Source organism: Sturnira hondurensis, unplaced genomic scaffold (assembly GCF_014824575.4).
Source record: "Sturnira hondurensis isolate 20B ecotype Veracruz unplaced genomic scaffold, ASM1482457v3 Scaffold0014384, whole genome shotgun sequence".
NCBI classification, from domain to species: Eukaryota; Metazoa; Chordata; class Mammalia; order Chiroptera; family Phyllostomidae; genus Sturnira; species Sturnira hondurensis.
This window is the reverse complement of record NW_028087015.1, coordinates 36507304-36521982: the sequence shown is the minus strand read 5'-3', so window position 1 is coordinate 36521982 and position 14679 is coordinate 36507304. Positions and strand designations below refer to the sequence as shown.

General features: G+C 44.9%; 1 protein-coding gene across 1 annotated transcript in view; it reads left to right on the top strand.

Moving 5' to 3' along the window:
- The window catches only part of ADAMTS12 (ADAM metallopeptidase with thrombospondin type 1 motif 12), a 213689-nt gene that overhangs the window by 142958 nt on the left and 56052 nt on the right, over window positions 1–14679 (top strand). The window contains exons 16-17 of the mRNA XM_037063137.1: window positions 942–1080; window positions 14417–14543. Coding sequence (XP_036919032.1) covers window positions 942–1080; window positions 14417–14543 — 266 coding nt within the window. The remainder of the gene's footprint in view (window positions 1–941; window positions 1081–14416; window positions 14544–14679) is intronic.

Sequence of the window (14679 nt, the reverse complement as noted above, 5' to 3'; positions counted from 1 at the left end):
ACAGGTGGCTTGGGGATGACAGATGGCCCGGGAGAGTCAGCTCTAACAATATTAGAAATTAGAGGGAAGTCATTTCAAAGCCAGAGATCAGAGCACTCTTGGAAGCTGGAGGTCAAGGCTTGATATCTGTGTTTCATAAATGTCAGGGAACCCGGTATCTTATCTGTCCACATGGGGAAACATTTACATAGAGGAACCCCCAATCCCATAGGGAAACCAAGGCACCACCTCCAAGTTTAAGATGAATTCATTTCAAATGCGTTGTGTGTAGATTACCTGCAGGAGAGGGAAGTGAGGGGAAGGTCCCAAGCGTGATATGCCTTGGCTAAAACCCCTGATTAGTTTTATCCCAGAACTACATGCTTTAAAATAACTAAGCAGTCTGAGAGCTAGAGAAAGGCATCGTGGGCAACAACAGCAACAAAAGTCAGTGTTCACTGAGTGCTGACGACACATGTCTAACCACGTTCCATTTATTCATTTGTTTAACTCTCATGAGCACCCTATGAGTAGTACTCCTGTTACCCCCCATTTGCGAATGGGGAAGCTAAGGCCCGAGGAGATGAAGTAACTTACCCATAATTACAAGGTTGGTAAGTACACAAGGCACAGGCGACCGACCAGCCTGTTGCCAGAAAAGAGCCTGTTTGTCATTCCCTCAGAGCGGCTCTCTACAGTTAGACCTTCCTGTTTCCATGAACTGAAATTCCCGTGGGAATTCAGCCAAGCAATAGAATGGAAAAGGTCAAACATAGATACAGGTGGATGCAGATGTATAGGTGGAAGTAGAGGTCGAGGACTATTCACTTACTGGCCTTTGTTCCAGTGAATGTGTCGGTAACTGCTTTAAGACAATGGACACGGTGTTGTATTTTTTAAGTGACTATGGTTTTCAGTGTAAAGTCGTGGTGGTTTGGCAGGACCCCTCTCTTGCCTTGTAGCTTCTATTCCAGGTGACTAACCCTGGCATCAAGTACGAGTACACGATCCGGAAAGATGGAGTTGACAATGACGTGGAGAAGCTGATGTACTCCTGGCAGTATGGCCCCTGGACGGAGTGCAGTGTTACCTGTGGGACAGGTGAGAACCAGCTGCTTCACCGTGAGCCCGCGTGAGCTCCAGGCCGGGCTGTGGAGCCGTCTGAGGCAGTGGTTTGATGCTGAGCCCGTGGGTCTGCGCCTTCCACAGAGAGGGCCCGGGGACCCTGTGGGGAGTCGGTGTGAAGCTCATGGAGCAAACAGGGGGGCACTTCCTCTTTCACCAGCTTTATAGCCTGGCCTTCACGAAAGGTTTTGTTTAACAGAAGGGTTACGTGGCTTTTTAAAATGCAAAACAGAAAGACTTAACACAGCCGCTGCTCTGGCTGAAGGCCCGAGGACCACAAAAGTCAAGTAACCCGCCCGAAAATATAGTATAAATTATGGCCAAATACAGAAAAAAAAACCACCTAAATTCTAGCCCAGTGTTCTTTTTCTGCCAGATTTACTAGGAGAGTAGTTTCTCTCACCAAGTCAAGCGTTAGGAGAGATTCCTGGCTGGCAAGTATCAGAATGGGACAGGTTTTGCTACCAGAGCAAAGAAAATTGAAATCTCGGGAATTCAACATAGTGAAGGTTTATTTTGAACTCATTCCAAGTCTGACACAGGCTGGGTGGCCCTACTTCATCTCAAAGCTCACATATCTGAAGTGTGTGGTTCCCAGCTTGCCTCACCAGGGGAGAGAGAAGTGGAAGAGGCAGAGACTGCCTCTGATTAATGGCCTTGGCCTCAAAGGGGAAGCACTCACTTCAGCTCACCTTTCATTGTTGGGCCTTAGTTCTCCAGCACCACAATCTAGCTGCAGAGAGAGGCTGGGGGCTGACCCAGAGAGGCGGGGCATGGGAACACTGGTAGAGCACAAACCGCCCTGCTGTGGGGCCATGTGCTCTTTCCCAAGGCCTGTGTGGGCAGGGCTCAGGGCCTGTCACTCACTTGGAGGGCTTTCATAGACGTGCCTATGAGAAAGCCTCGGCCTTTCTCCTTTTGGATCTTGTCTAAGTCTGTCCTGAGACTTTCTGTCTCTAGCCTGTAACCACTGCCTATAAAACCAGGGCAGCTGCAGGGTGAAGTGCCTGAGTCTGTGATGTAGCAAAGAGAATAAAAGTGAAGGAGCGAGTGGGCCAGCAGAATCCATTCTGCTCCTCCACAGGCTCCGTCTCACTTTCTCTGTCTCACCACTGGTTGACTTGTCCCCCCACCCATGACACCCCCTCCCACTGCCCTCCCCCCCCAGGAGGTATTTGTCGAAAGGGGTTTAGAGACAGACAATGAGTCATGCACCATCAACCTTATAAACAATTTTTGTATTACCAACTTCCTCCTTCTTGAAATACAGAAAACCAAGGATTAAGTTTCAGAAATCACAAGAATCATACCATATGTTCATTTCAAAATATGTGATGTTTTGAAAATCCTAAAACTCTAAAGATCTGTCTGGGTCAAAGGTACCATCTGTGGCAGCAACCGTGAGAGGTGTTAGTCAGAGTCATTCCTGCTGTTCCCACTGCAGGTCCTCCCCCCCTTCAACCCCACCCTCCTGCCAGCCCCCACTGCTCAGGAGGACCAGGCTTAAGGCAGAAGCAAAGCAATTTAAGCATAAAATAAATTGATGAAAAATATTTCCCTGAGGAGCAGTTGTAAGGAAAATGAAGTCACCAGGACTATTGTTAGAAATACTTCTTCGATTTCTCATTGCCTTGTTTCTGTTCTTTGGTGAAGGCCAGGATTAAGCTTTAGGCTTAAATCATTGTCCAGGGACCCAAAGGAGTGACATCAGACAGTCCTGACTGGGCAGGGAGAACACCCATCCCACCCCCACCCCCCCTTCTACTTCAACCTGGAATGAACCCTTTGCATTACACATGCATATTTCAGAGCACAGGAAATGCAAGCTAAATGGCCAATGTGTACCGTGACCACAAAGATGCATCCCAGGTTAGTCAGGACAAGAGACATCCTTACGAAATGTGAGTCAAGCATTGTGTTTGGATGCAGCCAGTTCGGTCCTTCAGTATTACCTCTGCCTACTCGGCCACGATCGTTCTGGTTACTAAACCTTAGCAGGACCTATCCGTCCACACTGCCTCTGAGTGACAGTGAGCCCTGGGATTTGGCAGAGAAGACAGACAGCCTGTCTCCGTTTGCAGTTCTCGCACACAGGGAGGGACATGCGACTCTTCACGCAGGATGCACACTGCTTCGTATAAAAATGGAAGACTGCCCCAAATGCTGCGCTTGGTGATGCATTTTATTTCCTTTCAGAGAAAACTTTCTATGTTATAAAAACGAAATGCATTACTGAAAAATGAAAACTAAAGTCACCATCCTTACACATGCACTTTGGTACTTTGTTGCCTTTCAGTATTCTTGTTTCTAATCACAGATGTGTATATGGGGTGTGCATGTGGAAGTATTTATGTACCTAGACACACATGCTTTCACTTAACACCATAACGTGGGTGCCTTTCCATGTGTGATTTAATCTGCATAGCAGTTTTATGGATGCATTATATTTCACGGCAGGACAGAGCAAGATTCCCTTAACCAGTTGCTTTTGGATCAGCACCTCCTCATGAGCATCTTTTGACCATCCGTGTAAAAAAATGATCTTGTTCATGTTAATTTGCAGATGGCATTTCTAGTCTCAAAAAGAAGAAAAATTATGATAATGTCAAAAAACTTATACCAGATTGATTTCCACAGTAAAAGGATGACAAGCAGGTCATGGTGATCATTCTATTTTATTTTTAGTACCGTATTATTTTAGTTTTATACTTTTTCGCTGGAAAACATTTCAGACACCCCAGCAAAAGGGAGAATGTGGTGGCGAACTCCTGTGCATCGACTGCTCATCTTTATCAGATCTTGCCGTGTTTATTTCGGAGATCACCTTTAAAGAAAAAACGCACAGAACACTCGAAGAGCACCCTTTGGTTGCACACTCCCTCTCCTTTTCCCCAGAGTTGACTAGCGGAGGCAAGGAACAGAGATAGAAGGCCATTGCTGTGGTCTCAGAAAGTCCTAAGAGTGGCTTGGACAAGAACTCAGGTGGCAAGGTGGCCAAAGTATACCGATGTGGAGATATTCAGGACGCAGACTGGACTGGACCTCCCAGTGGTTCGGTTTACCTGCTGGCATTTGAGCACAGGGGAGGCTGAAGGGTAACACTGCTGGGTTCCCTCAGTCAACTGGCTACACGGTGTTGTCCTTCACTGAGACATGGACCATGGGACAAGACCCAGGTCTGAAGCAGAATTTGTGATTACATATGTTCAATGAAAGTGCCAGTGAGAGTTCTAGGTGAAAATACCCGGAGGCAGTGAGACCTTTATTTGAAAAGCGTTTGTCAGACTGCCTGTGTTGGTCAGCGGAGGGCTGCTGTAACAGATTATCCTAGATCGGGGGGCCAAGACAACACACATCTATTTCTCGTTCAGTTCTGGAGGCTGGGAGGTCCAAGATCAAGGTGCTGGCAGATTCACTTCTCAGCGAGAGTCCTTTTCCGGGCTTGCGGATGGCTACCTTCTGGCTGTATCCTCACATGGCAGGCAGCGAAAGGGACCTCTTGTGTCCCTTTCTCATTTTATAAGGGCGTTAATTCTGTCATGAGGCCCACCCTCGTGACCTCAACCAACCCTCGTCACTTCCCAAAAGTCCCACCTCCAAATACCCTCACACTGGGGTTAGGGCTTCAGTATATGAGTTTGGAGGGGACGGACACCAACCTTCAGTTCATAGTGCTGCCCCATCAACTCTGTTTTATCAAGAATAGATTCCTCTTGTAATTATTCTGTTGCTTTTCTTAGCATTAGATTTGGTACATATTTGGGAACTAGAATTCACAGGCTCGATTGGAGTGTGATTTCCTTTCAGTTTCTTTTTTCTCTTTCCCGCCCCTTTCCCCCCTTCTTTCCATGTGCATCCACTTTTTCTAGCGTTTTCGCAGTTTTTTTCCCCCGACCACACTGTGAGACCTCATTTCAGGGCAGGGCAAGTCAAGGTTGTTCCGCATTGCTATCTCTTAGGGACGTTGACGATATGTTAGACGTCATCTTGGAGCCGGCAGGCAACATGGCTGAGCAGCGGGGTGAAAAGCTGAGCTCTGGTTTGGCTGCCTTCCTAGGCCTGAAACTCACCAACAGGGAAGGCTCTTAAACTTAGTGACAAGGACAGTCTTTTCCCTGCTCACGTGGGCACTTTGAACCCTCAGGCTTCACTGGAGTTCAGCACATGGCCACCGCTAATTGCTTCTGCTGGCCCAGAGCCTGGTGGTTCCTCCACGGAGCTCCTGCCCGCCCTCCTGTGGGGATAGTTACCTACATTTGAGTATTGTTTGTTTTTGGTTTTCTCTTTTTATGTCTTCATATTTTATTAGTTAATACTTCTTATAGTTTATATTTTACGTATTACTATTATGCCTTTGAAGCAAAAGGCTATTTACGCATAACTCCACTAAGATGCTATTTCCTTAGTTTATCTATTTAAAGGTTTTTATTATCTTTGTTCTAGATGGTAAACCCATGTTATAAAGTGGCAACACAACATTATAAATGTAGCTAAATGTCACAAAGCCAACTTCTTTTCCACAGTCCACTTTTCAAAGGTCAAGAGGACCCTCGGAGTAGACCAGCCACAGTCTTCTCTCCACGCTCGTATCCGTTCTCTGTCCTCTCAGCCACATGTGCCTGCCCCCCTGCCTTATCCCTAGGGTGTGACTTTGCAGGGATGCTGGGGGGTTAGGACCAGCTGTCCTTCAGGAAAGGTTGGAAGGGAATGGAATACCAAGTGCTACCTTCCACGACAAGGGGCTTGTTGAACCATTTCACCTGAGTTGCCCATTGAAAGGTCACCCATGAAGTTCAGCCAGTGGATTATCTGTGAAGGAACAGCTGTTCCTGCAGAAATGGCTCAGCACAGATACGGGTCTCGCTAGGAAGCTTCCAGACTCTTTGTTAAACAAGAAAGTATTTTGGCAAAAACTCAAGATCACATTCATAAAAAGTATAAAAGCCACATTTTTGCCCCATTGCGTCTCTAGTACTGCAAAACCCTACCCGTTGTAAGATATAATACACAAAATGTCCTGTTTTTAATAAAATTCATAGTAATGGCATTATTGTTAGAAAATGGGTCATCGCTTCTGAACGTGACCTTTTCCAATTTTGTGCTCTGTGGTCGCCTCTGTTCTGCATTTTCGAGTCTGTAAGGACAACTGTGGCTGCACGAAAGGGAGGGCTCGTTTCCCTGTGCTGCCCTGAACTCTGAGTTTCCCTTCGCCCCACTTGGCTGCGTTTCCTCTAGGGTTTATCATTGTCCCTTTGTGTAAGGAACGTTGTGTTCTAGTAGGAAAAGGCAAGTGTTTTATTTTTAGCATTGTATTATTTTAGTTTTATACTCTTTCACTGAAAAATGTTGCCAGTGTTCCAGCGAAATAGGGATGTAAAAACTTTCTACAAAACTCTTAGAGATTTGCTCAAACTCTCCTCAGCTGTCTAGGAAGCTACATCGTGTGTGTTGGACATAAATACGTGTAAAGCAGAAACAGGTTTGCTGAAACTAGTCCTTGCAGGGTTTATCTGACGGTAACCCTACTGAGGCTCAAAGTAACCACGCAGTTTGAGGTTTGTCCACATACGACTGATAAAGCTGGAGAATCGTAACCAGGACACAGGTTCCACTATGACCCTGTTGTGTGACCGCCTACTGATGTTCGGAAGACAGAACTCACCTCCTTGGGAAACCAGAGTCAGTTCTGTCCTTGACTTTCTGAAAGTGCACTTGCCCTGCTGCCAGTCCAACTGACTTCATCCACTGTACTTGTCAGGGAGGATCCCCCAAGTCCAGACAGTGGCTAGAGGTGCTGCTTTAAATGTAGGACTTCATGAAGCTAATAGGAGGACTTATTGAGGTGGGTTTAAGCACAGGCTATGAAATGAGGAGTTTAACATCTGCATAAATATATAAAATAAACTTCAAGTGATATACAGTGGAGATCTATAACCTTTCTGTTGTACTTTGTCGATGAACTAACGAGAATCCATAGCTGGAGTGGCTAGACATTTTGGGGGGATTTTCCTATTGGGGTGTCCAACCCATGGCCTGTGGGCCTCCTGCGGCCCAGGATGGCTATGAATACAGCCCAACACATAATCATAAATTTACTTAAAACCTTAGTTTTGCTCATCAGTTTTTGTGAGTGTTTGTGTATTTAATGTGTGGCCCAAGATAATTCTTCTTCCAGTGTGGCCCAGAGATGCCAAACGGTTGAACACCCCTGTGAGTTTGCGATATACATTTACAGCTAATCCAAATCTGCTTTCAAATAGCACCGCACCACTTTGGGGGCAGTATAAACACCTTATAATGACCAAATAAGCCTAATTCCACCCTACCTCCCATCCCTTGTGTCATTACTGTCATTCATGTCACTTATTATATAAGAATACATGAGCATATATATATAAGATATATATATATATATAAACATAATCAAATACATCATTGGCATTATTATTTTTAACAAACTGTTGGATCAATTCAGAGTAAGGAAAACTAAAACTTTTATTATTGCCTCTGTGATGCTTTTCTTTATACGTCCAGGTTTCTGATCTATATTACTTTCTTTCTCCTCAAGTAACTCTCTTAACGTTTCTTGCATGGGAGGTCTACTTGCAATGAGTTTCGTCAGTTTCTTGTTTGTCTAAGAAAGTATTTATCTTTCACTTTTGAGTGATAATTCCACAGGGTTCAGGATTCCAGATTGGTGGGTTTTTTCTCTCCGCACTTTCAATGTTCGACCCCACTCTCTCCCCCCTGAATGATTTCTGAGAGGTCAGATGTAACTCTTTGTTCCTTTATTAGGAAAACGCCTTCCCCCTCTGGCTTCTTTCAGGACTTTTTCTTTATCTTTGATTTTCTGTGATTTGAAAATGATATGCCTAGGTGTATGTAATTTTAAAAATATTTATCCTGCTTGGTGTTTTCTGGATCCGCAGTTTGGAATCTGACCTGAGTAATCTGGTGCAATTCTGCTTCCTGTCGTGGTTTCTGCTCCCAAAAGCTGTGACTCCTATTCCACTGTCCGTCTCCCTGGCTACAGCGGTTGACCCTCTGGCCCTCTCTTCTCTTCCATCCAAGAAGACTTGATTTTTCAGTCTACTTGGCTTTTTACTTGTTAGGACAGAGTGGCAACTTCCAACTTCCATGAATGGGGAACCATTAACTGCAAACCTTTCCAAGGTGGCTAACCTCATGGCCTCTGGTTCTGCTGGTCTTAGTCCCATCCTGTTTTACCCCACGCGGCCAGCAGAGATGAGTCTCTCCCTTATTTGCAGGCCCTTAGTTTTTCTCTCTGACAAATGCACTTGCTTCTCAATCAGGACTTCTCCGTTAGTTTCTGTGAAGGCTTGTTTTGCTCACTGCAAAATGCTGACTACCGAATTCTCGTTAACCCATGAATGGTGTGGATTCTCAGGCCTCCGATCTTAACCGTGTGTGTTGTCTGATCTGTCCTCAGTGGCTGCAGAAGGGACTTATGAGCAGGAAGGCACTTCTTGACGGTTGCAAATTTTGAAAATGGATCTTTCATAGAACAGAACCATGTCCTGCCTAATTTTATTAAGCATCCTTCAAGCACCGGCAATGCTCTGGTTCGAGCATTTCTTATCATTTCTTATAAGTTATCCTTGACCATGACAGCCAGTTTATGTAATCAGTTCTTTTGGATTTCAGGGGGATAAAAACCATTTGTGTGGAGACTTCCTGATGTTCTGAGATGTGTGGCTTTCAGCAATGGATAATGAAAAAATGGAACCTCATTAGTTGATACTCAGTTAATATCTGTGTTTATTGAAATCAGTGGTGGTGTCCTTTTGAGTTAGGAGAAATCATGAATTGTGTGACTAAGAGCTCAGTTGTTTGCAGCGAGGAGGTGGCATCACAGGAGTGTGAGGACTGAGGAGGAGGGTTTGCTCTGGTCCCTGGTATCAGAGTGTGGAGCCAACCCCAATCTCATAGTCTGTAGGAAATAAACGTGCGGCACAGTGCTTAATGCCGATGATTGGGAGAGTGGGTTACAAAGAGACTTCAGATTCAGGTTCAACAACTTTTCTCAAGGACCTGACAGGCATTAAGCACTGTGCTAGGACTTAGGGTACATTGTGTACATATCAGGGTATGTGCATCCTTTTATCCTCACAGCAGCCTGCGAGTCCTACAGTCTCATAGGACTGAGGCTGGAGCAGGCTAGCCAGATTCCTGATATCACTCAGCAAGACGCTCATCCATTGCTGATTTCGATGGTGGTGGAGTTGATATTGATGTTGTGGTTGTTCTTGATCACACACACACACACACACACATACACACACAGTTCAATGTGTTTGAGCTCTTGTAGTGATGAGACCCTAATTTTCTGTCACTGAGCTTTTAATATGAAGGTTCGATCTGAAAACTCACTGATCAAGAAAATCAGAGATGAAGGGAAGGGGTCAAGGAGCCAGAATTAACAAGGTCAATACTTAGAACTGACATTGCAAGTTGGTAGAGTCAGGATGGATTTGCCAGGAAGACGGTTGGTTAACATTCCCTAGTCCTCCGTTCTTCCTCTACAGTGAATGTCATTTCTGTCTCATTAGGGCCATTGTAGTGATAGTGCCCTCTACTGATTCATGGAACTATTACCATCTCACGTTATTCAAATCAATGTGACACCTAGTTTTAGGGTATATTTTTAGATATTATAAATTTTCAACGTTATCATTTATGTGCTAATGTAAAATTTAACTTGTACAGCTTTATTTATACTCACTTAAGGGGTTATGAAGAAGGATATCATGTTCTTTGTCAGTGTGTTAAAGACTGAGTTGCAGTACTTAGAATCTCTTTCACATGATCTGATTAAATATTCAGTGCTTTGAGTATCTTTAATCTTTGGATATAATAGGAAATACTGCAATTTTTTTGCCACAGGTCATTACAGTAAGCTAAGTCTTCAGCTGTTTTTTTCCATATCCTTCCTAAACAATTTTTGGATAAGGAAATTTCTATATGAAGTACATTAATTATATAATAGGCTACCTCTGTTTTAAAGTCCCAATATTTAGCTGGGAATATGAAGAGCTATGCCATTGTTCATTTTTCTCCTTGGATATAAGGAACTTTTTCTTATATCAAGGCAGAATTTCCACTCAACAGCATCAGGCTTAGGGGTATGGGAAGATAGTTCTTAAAAGTAAAAACTCTTAATTGATCTTTTGCTTCTAGTGTCCAAGAAAATTTTCTCAGAATTTATAGCTACATGGTAATATTCTCATTGCTACATGGAGAAGCTCGGAATTCTATGAGAATCACATTTTGAATTTGCTTCCCATATATTTTGGAATGTGATTGATTTGTACTTAATGCCATTTTCAAGGGATACTTCCAAATAGGCCGCTAACTTAGTGCTGAGACAGCATGTTGACTGACTGGCATCTTTAATTAACCAAAATTTCTTTTTTGACTATGTTCTGTGTGTGAGAGAAAGTGATAAAAGGCAAGCCAAATTAAAAGCTTGCCTTTCTTTAAGCTATTAAAAGCTTTCTTTTTTTAATTTCTCTGCAGAGATCAAGTCATATCAACTCAACCCAATCTTTTGTGCTTCCTGCATTTGCAATGTTACGTCACGATTGCTGCTCTTAAAGAGATAACTTGATTCTAACCCCTTCCCAGGCAGTGTTATAATTCCCTAGGTCAAGAGAACATTCTGTTATTCTAGCAACTGGTTTGCAGAGTGGATTAATGAGTATGGCACTCTAGATTAATGTTTGCGATTTCTTACTGCAAAGGAGACATTATCAGTCCAAGTTCGCTGCAGGAAAAATATGGCACACCCCAACTGAATACCTGGGCTACTTTCAAAGGCATGGGTAGGGTTTAGGGAAACAGAGAAAGGTAGTTCATTACCCCTGCCCATTAACATTCGAGGGTGGATCAAATGAGGCTCCCATCCCTGGCCTGAAGAAGTAAGGGAAAGGAGCATTTCTCCCAAGAGACAGAGTCTTCATTTCCAAACCCAACTAGAAGCCACAGTGATCAATAGGATCAGCTTTCCAGGGTTCAGAGCAGGGGCAGAGCAGATCTGGAGGGACAAATAGCAGAAATATAACACAGAAGAAGAGGAGATAAAACATCAATAAAATCAATGGTGGTTAGACTACCAGCAAGCCAAGCTGGATTGCAGCTCTGGGCCCTGACTCGAGAAAGGAAGACAGCTAGCCTTTACTGAGTGCTGTTCCAGTTACTACTGCTATTTACCAAACCAACCTAAATGTAGTATAATAAAACAAACATCATTTAATAGTGCATTTTATAGTGCTGAATTCTGTAGGCCAGAAATTCAGACAGGGCACGGGGGGATGGCGTGTCTCTGCAGCTTGGTGTTTGCACCTTGGCTAGGAAGGCTCACATAGCTTGGGGTGCCTCTGATGCCTGGGGGCTGGAATCACCAGGAGCCTTCTTCACGCATGTGACTGGCACCTGGGCTCATGACTCAAAGGCAGGGCTCATCTGGGACGGTCAACTGGGGCGCCTATACCTGACCTCTCCCAGGGTGCAGGCTTCTTGTACCTTGGCAGCTGGCGCATCCTAAGAGTGAGAGAGCCTCAGGAGTCAGACGGAAGCTGCATGGCCCTTTATGACCTGTCCTCCGAGCTCACATAGCTTCACCCCCACCGTCGGTTCAAGGACGGGATAGCCAGTCACCCCTGTCTGGATGGAGGGATGGCATGGTCATATTGTGGAAAGGACTGGCTGGGAGACAGATTGTTGTTACAGCCATCATTGGAAACTATGGCTTGCCACTGAGGCAATATGAATTAATGCACTTTTGAACTATTCTGACAATGATTTCTACCAACTATATTCTAGGTAAACCGTACAATCATATTAACTAGAATCCTTTCATCTAAATTTTCCAGTGATTAAACTTTAACTTTGGTGTCCCTTCACGAATTATAGATTTTAAAATGACAAAGACACTTCCAGGAATCAGCTTCATTCCCTCAAAGAGTTTCTGAACGTCTGTGTTATTTTCTTACAGTTAGTTAAATGATGTGTGGAACGACAAGTAGAGACTAAAACCCAGCACCCTGGGATTCTACTTCTTTGTTATATTTATTTAACCAGAAAGTGTTATGGAATGGAATTATAGATTACATTTTACCGAGTGAACCCACAAGCACTAAAATTGAGGAGGACCCCTCTGGCCAGCTATTGTCCTCCTGCAACGTGGGAGGAGTCAGGCCATTGGGTTGGGGGTGCCTCAGGGAGAATTTGGGCTTAGCTTTGTATCTGTCATGTGAGAACTCAAGGGCTAGGAGGCCAGAAGGTTACTGGTCACCGGGACCATTAATGCCCGCTGAGAAACTGACACATCCTTGTTAATTTCCCATTGTCTCCGCCTGGCCAGTCCACCTGTTTCTCTCACTGCTGGGCCGGCGGATTGACCCAGGCAATGTCATTAACATGTTCTTCAGGGGATTTTACTTAGTGTCTTGTGCCCTTTCTACTTCTGCCATCAGGAGCCCCCAGCACACCACTCCTTGCTATTCGTGCACAGAAACAACACCTTTGTGGGTGTTTCCAAACCATTAGAGTCACCTCATCATTTCCTTTGATCTTCTGACATCTCGAGTTTGCTAAACTACCTAAAGTTTTGATAAAGCTTCTAAGTCTCCGAGCTTTTTCTTTTTCTATGCGACAGTGGCAGATCCATGTCAGCTTTGCTGGCTCCAGCCCTTCTCCGTCTCAGTGTCCACGACCCCTCCCCAGGAGTTCGTGACTTTCCCAACAACTGCTCACACGTGGCACTGTGACCGTTCTCTTTACAGTGTTGCTTCCAGCTGTCGAAAGTGTTTATTTACACGACAAAAGAAGAATAACACATCATGTATCAGTTCAGAAAGCCTTTGTGGTTGGAAGGTTACCTCTCTTTTCAAAAAGAATAAAATACTGTTTGATTTAACAATCACATGCTGTCGATTCATTTTAGAGGATCTACTTAACTGTGACTCCCTCTGGTGTGTTTCAAGGGTGAGGTTCCTTCACAGGTTTTGGAGTATGTGCGCCAAGCTGGGCGACTGGGCTGGGCCAAGTCCTCGGGAAGTAGGGCGAGGTGCCTTGTGAAGGAGGGTCTGCTGCAGTCCGGGTCCTGTTGGTGGTGTGGCTGGGGGGAGCCCCTTTCTGCCTTTGCCAGTAAAGGGAGGGAGTGGCCATCTTATTGGTACGCTCACAGCCTTTCCAGTTCTGTTGTTTGGGCACAGTGAGCCCACCACTCACGTCCTACCGTCCTGAGAGCTCAGGGTGGCAGCCTCTGCAAGCTGATTGCTCTGTCCCCCGGGGCCTCAGTCTTCAGACGCCTCACCCCATGTTTCACTTTCAACATTGAAGTCTTCTCTCTCTCAGGAGAAATGATGGATGATTCTCTTCCTCACTGTCCCTTTACCTTTCAGTGGATGACATACTGGCCACTCCTGCAAGTTCTCTTGCTATTGACGTCCGAGTTAGCAAAGCCAGTGGTCCTTCTCCTCTTCCAAACTACAGGACTTCACTGTGACTCAGTTTCTTCATCTGTCAGAGAGTGATAATGAGAGTGTTGACCTCACTGAGTAGTTGTGGGGTTTTAGTTGTATTTTGTAATGTGTAATAGGTAATACATTTTGTATATGTTTATGTTTGTCTGAGACACACACCCATGGTTTAGAATCATGCCCAGGACAAGGCAACCACTGCATGAGTTAGCTCTTATTGAATATCCATAGTCAACTCCAGCCCACAGATGAGCCTGCTTTGCCTGCCGCTCCCTGCCTGCTTCTCTTATTCATGTTACCGACCTGGTCTCCAAAGGCAGCGGTGTCATCAAAACCCTCTGCTTGACAAACATAACCTCTGAACAACATTATTTTGAATTTTATTTCTACCTCCCAGAGTTTATGAACCCCAGCTAATGGAAAGGTCCCCACTCCTCTGTTCCCTTCCTAAACTAATAATGTGGCCATTGTGCTGCAATGCCTGGGGATGCATGTGTCCCTTATTTAAATCTCACTTTGTTTTTTATTTGGCAGATATGCATTAGTCTTATCTCCACAGCTAGACTGTAACCTGCATAGTAGAGTGTATGTTAGTCTGCCTATGTTATCTGTGGCCCTTCCGTCCATTGCCAACTGCAGCCTGAGTGTGGGTAACAAAAGGTCCCCAGTTCTTGCTGCTACTTTAAGAACCAAATACAGACAACTCTCCCATCAGCTATAAGCACAATCTCTTGACGTGACCAGGGGGCTGAAAGCAAACATGTGGGCTCAGGATTCAGTGTGTGTGAGCCTTTCCGTCTGACCCCCAGGTGCCCGCCGCCAGACTGCCCATTGCGTGAGGAAGGGCCATGGCATGGTGAAAGCTACGTTCTGTGACCCGGAAACACAGCCCAATGGGAGACAGAAGAAGTGCCATGAAAAGGACTGTCCCCCCAGGTAAGCAGTGACAGCAGCTGGAGCTCTGTGTGGCTTCCTGGAACGCTGTCTGATTTAATGGTAGTCATTGCTCAGCGATAAAGGGGGAGCCTGGAGCTTTGTTCTCAGAATAAAGGCAGGGAAGCTGTTCTGGACA